The sequence below is a fragment of the Sinocyclocheilus anshuiensis genome, unplaced genomic scaffold (genome assembly GCF_001515605.1).
Source record: "Sinocyclocheilus anshuiensis isolate Anshui unplaced genomic scaffold, SAMN03320099.WGS_v1.1 scaffold426, whole genome shotgun sequence".
In the NCBI taxonomy this organism is placed as follows: domain Eukaryota; kingdom Metazoa; phylum Chordata; class Actinopteri; order Cypriniformes; family Cyprinidae; genus Sinocyclocheilus; species Sinocyclocheilus anshuiensis.
The window spans coordinates 817,276-821,874 of NW_015542362.1; the positions used below are offsets into that span (position 1 = coordinate 817,276).

The 4,599-nt window shown below is 35.2% G+C and overlaps 1 protein-coding gene across 1 annotated transcript in view; it reads right to left on the minus strand.

The window, feature by feature from the left end:
• The window catches only part of LOC107691978 (DNA polymerase nu-like), a 59,101-nt gene that overhangs the window by 13,568 nt on the left and 40,934 nt on the right, over window positions 1–4,599 (minus strand). Inside the window, exon 17 of the mRNA XM_016490852.1 lies at window positions 811–922. Within this exon, the coding sequence (XP_016346338.1) occupies window positions 811–922 (112 nt within the window). The remainder of the gene's footprint in view (window positions 1–810; window positions 923–4,599) is intronic.

The window sequence follows — 4,599 nt, forward strand, 5'->3', positions numbered from 1 at the left end:
ACACACACACACACTGAAAGGGTTTCAATTAAATAAAATATAGTATTAAAAATAAAGATAGCAATATACAATATAAACAAATTGTTTCATTTACAAAAAATGCTATTGCTAAAAAAGGCAGAGGTGTTTAATTTTAGACTTCTCTAAACTGCTCATTATGAGCTGTATGACAGTGGGATCATCATTTCTAATGGTTTAAAACCATAATGAGTTTATTAGTGCAAATACACTAAGGGGACCTGTCAGCAAGACAAAACAAAACACTCATGATGCCTCTGCTGCCATAGCAAAACAAGCGTTTAAAGTAACTGTTTCCTGGACACAACATACTGTCCCTTTCTCATGACCAGATCAGTACAGGTGTACACAATCATTCCAATGTTTGGGGTTGGTAAGATATTTTTGAAAGAAATGTCTTATGTTCACCGAGGCTGCAAAAATTCTGTAACATTGTGAAATATTATTACAATTTAAAATAAGTTTTCTATTTTAATATATTTTAAAATGTTATTTATTCCTGTGATGGCATAGCTTAATTTTTAGCAGCCATTATTCCAGTCTTCAGTGTCACATGACAAATACATAAAGACATACATTTTTTGCAACATTATAAATGTATTTAGTACTATTTACTGTCACTTTTGATCAATGTAACTCATCCATGAATAAATGCATTCATTTATTTATTCAAGACCCCAAACTTGTCACATTGAAAACATGCATGCTTAAAAAAAGCAAAACAAAACAAAAACAAAAATGTGTTCTGTATGTGTGCATTATATACACTAATAGATGGGAGTGTGTACCCACCACTGAGCTGCCAGCATGGTGAAGGCGTCTGCTTCAGTGTTCTGAAAGATTCTCAGCAGCTGTGGGTCAGCTGATAGGTGAGCCAAGAGACGCAGCTCCACCTGACAGAAATCTGAACACACACACAGATTCAGATGTCATAATGACCTCTTCCCAATATAATCTTCAACCACAACTTTTCATAACTCCCCTTCCTAATAAAAAGATAAAAGGGGAAGAAGATGACAGTGAGTGGTGTGTGTGTGCTGGCATCTCTCCCATCTGTGTCAGCAGGAACAGTAATGCACACAGCAGCTTTTCTGTCAGATAAAAACAAATGTGTGAGGATAAGTTCACATTGCAATACAGACTGTGTGTGTGTGTGTGTGTGTATGAGTGTGAGAAAGAGAGAGAGAGTGTACACTGCAGTGACTGTCAGAGCGCTGACTCACCCTCACACACACCAACACTGGCACTCAGCATCATCCTGTATGTACACTATGAGATAAATTGTGTGCATAAATGTTATATTAACTGGCATATCAAGCCATTCCAGAGTATTCTGAACGTTATTTGATAAGGTAAAAAGAGAGAGAGAGGTCCTGAGAAGAGAACAAGTTACGTGGTTGTTAATGCCCTTTATTGATGTGTTGGTGTGTGTGCGTGTACAAGACCAGTTTCAGGGAAGGAGGGAGAGGAAATGGCTTATCTTTGGCAGAAGCAGCAGCTCAAGTGTAAGTTAATCTGATCTAAATTGTCCAGTATCAGTTGAGGGTTTGAACGGACAATGAAGATGGCAATAGAGCTCTTCAGTTTAGATGCATTTCATTTTTAAAACAATTTTTCACCTAAACCAGTTGAATAAGAAGACCATATTAATAATTTAAGATTTTAATTTATTTAGATATTTTAGTTTAATATTAATAATGTTTCTATGAAGATCAGATGTCCACTTTGGATTGAACTACATCAAAATTTATTCTCTAAATGAGCTTCTTTAAATGAGCTACTGTCAACCTTTTCCAGTATCATGATGGCTAGAAACACAATAGCAACCATTTAAGTTAAGATTAATCTAATATGCCTAAAGTACAGACCCATATCACCATAACTGAATTCCCTTTACAGCTTCTTAAGGCAGTTTGTCTTAAGTCTATTCCTGGACTAGATTCCAGTTTTTCTAGCAGCTTGTTAAATGTCAATGACCTTGTGTCGTGATAACTTTTTAGCTCAGTTCTCAGAATAATGACAATGAAGGTTGCAGATAAACATGTGTATGTAATGCATGAAGTCATACAAAACAGTTAAAGGAACTGTCTGAGTACTGAGCAAATATCGACTTACAATTACTGTTTGGTTTTGTGCATTTCTAATTAAAACCTCACTTCTCAACCAAGGAACAAACTAGATTTTACTTTTTCAGAAGAAAATGTGAGTGGAGCATGCCTGCGTAAAATTCTCACAATGTTAATTTGTTAATCAGTGTTAATCAATGAATAAATGTTAAGAATCCTACTGACCACTGCTCAGCAAAATTTTGTGAATGAAATCAAGTTATTTCAATACAGGAATCCACATGATCAGGAATTTCAAGTGAAGGCAAAAAACTTCACATTGATTTCACTCATGTTCAGGTTGGTTGTGTGAATTCACTATAAGAACCAACTGAAAGCTGCTTCATATATTGCTATGATATTGACAATGAACATTTTTTCGCTCACAAAATGAATCCAAATGTTGCTAATGCAACTCTAGAGTTTGATATTCTGGTTCCTAGAAGTTTGCTCTTGTTTTTACGCATTTTATCTTTAGATCGATTGGAAAATTAATAGCACACTGTTCAATCAGTGGTTCAAGATGAGTTATTATGCACTAAGGTTTAATCTTAAATATTAGCAAAAGTCCAATCAAGCACCAATAGTCATAGCTTTCTTATGACCCTTTAGTGCCAGATTTTTGTCTATGGTTCAAAACTAGATATCTGGGCTTATAAGAACAAGTTTCCTTTACTCAGAGCAAGCTAAATTAAGATCTGACAGAGAACATATTGAAGAGAGTGGCTATATTAATATGAGTCTGGTCTTAGTGCAAAAATAGTCCCACATTGATTTATAAATGAAAAGATGGTCTAAACATAGTGATACAAAATCGATACCTTCATAAGCAGAGTGCTTAGATACCAGATAGATGTGTTTCCCTGTTCACACAGATGCAAGCTCAATGTGTGATTGATTTGACCAGACATGTAATTGATCTGAACTAAACAAATTACAAACTGTTATTTTAGTATTATTTATTTATTGTTATTTTGAATTAGCTTTTATTTTTATTATAATTATATATTTTTATATCAATTTAGTATCATATTATTTCAGTTTTAGTAATTTTAGCACTTATATTATTTCAATCAGTTGCCAAGGCAATATTTCGATAAAGTTTTACATCTAATATTCATATTTAATTTAATTTCAGCTTTACTTTACTATTTTATTTCAGCTTTACTTATATTATTTACTATTTAAGCTTTAGCTTTACTTTACTGCAATGTATTATTGCAATCATTTTTAAGTCAACATGGTTTGCAGGAAGTGTTTCAGTCTGGTTTTAAATCACTCCACAGCACAGAAACGGCCCTGTTGAAAGTTTTGAATGACCTGTTACTAGCTACTGACTCAGGTGATTATGCAGTCCTCATGCTCCTGGATCTTACGGCTGCATTCGATACTGTAGACCATAACATCCTGATTTCTCGGTTGGAGCATTGCGTTGGAGTTAGGGGAACTGCTCTGGAGTGGTTTAGATCTTATTTGTCTGACAGAAGTTTCTCAGTCCGCCTTGGGGATTTTGTGTCATCCTCTGCATCTCTCTCGTGTGGTGTCCCTTAGGGTTCCATTCTTGGACCCATCTTATTTTCATTATATCTACTTCCGTTAGGGTTCATTTTTAGGAAATACGGCATCTCATTTCATTGTTATGCAGACGATACACAACTTTATCTTCCTTTGAAACGGAAAGATGCAAACTCTATAGCACCACTGTTGGACTGTCTTGAGGAGGTTAGGGCCTGGATGGCTTTACATTTTTTAAAGTTCAATGAATAAAAAACAGAAGTCATGATATTTAGACCTGACAACACCTGTGACCCCCTTAATGTAGATTTGAGTGTTATAAAATCATATGTAAAGCCAAATGTTAAAAACCTGGGTGTTATAATGGACAGTGATTTTAAATTGGATAAACAAATTAATTCAGTAATTAAATCTAGTTTTTTTCAGTAGAGGCAATTATAAAGAGTCAAGTCTTTTTTGTCTTTTAATGATTTTGAAAGGGTCATACACGCTTTTATCTGGACCCGTCTTGACTATTGTAATGGCTTCTATGTAGGTATCAATCAGGCCTCCCTTAAACGTTTACAGATGGTACAAAATGCTGCTGCTCGTCTGTTAAAGGGGTCATATGATGCGATTTCAATTTTTCCTTTCTCTTTGGAGTGTTACAAACTCTTGGTGCATAAAGAAGATCTGTAAAGTTGCAAAGACTAAAGTCTCAAATCCAAAGAGATATTCTTTATAAAAGTTAAGAGTCAACCACGCCTACCTAAAACGGCTCGTTCTAACACGCCCCCACATGTCTACGTCACTATGTGGGAAGATTTGCATAACGCCGCCCAAATGTTCACGCAAAGAAAGAAGGTGTAACTTTTATTCTCGCTGTAGTATTGTTGTTGCCGCCGCCATGTCGTGAAGGCACTGTGTGATTCGTTGTGAAAGCGAAACTACTTTGTTTGGCCTTCCAAAAGAGGACGATATC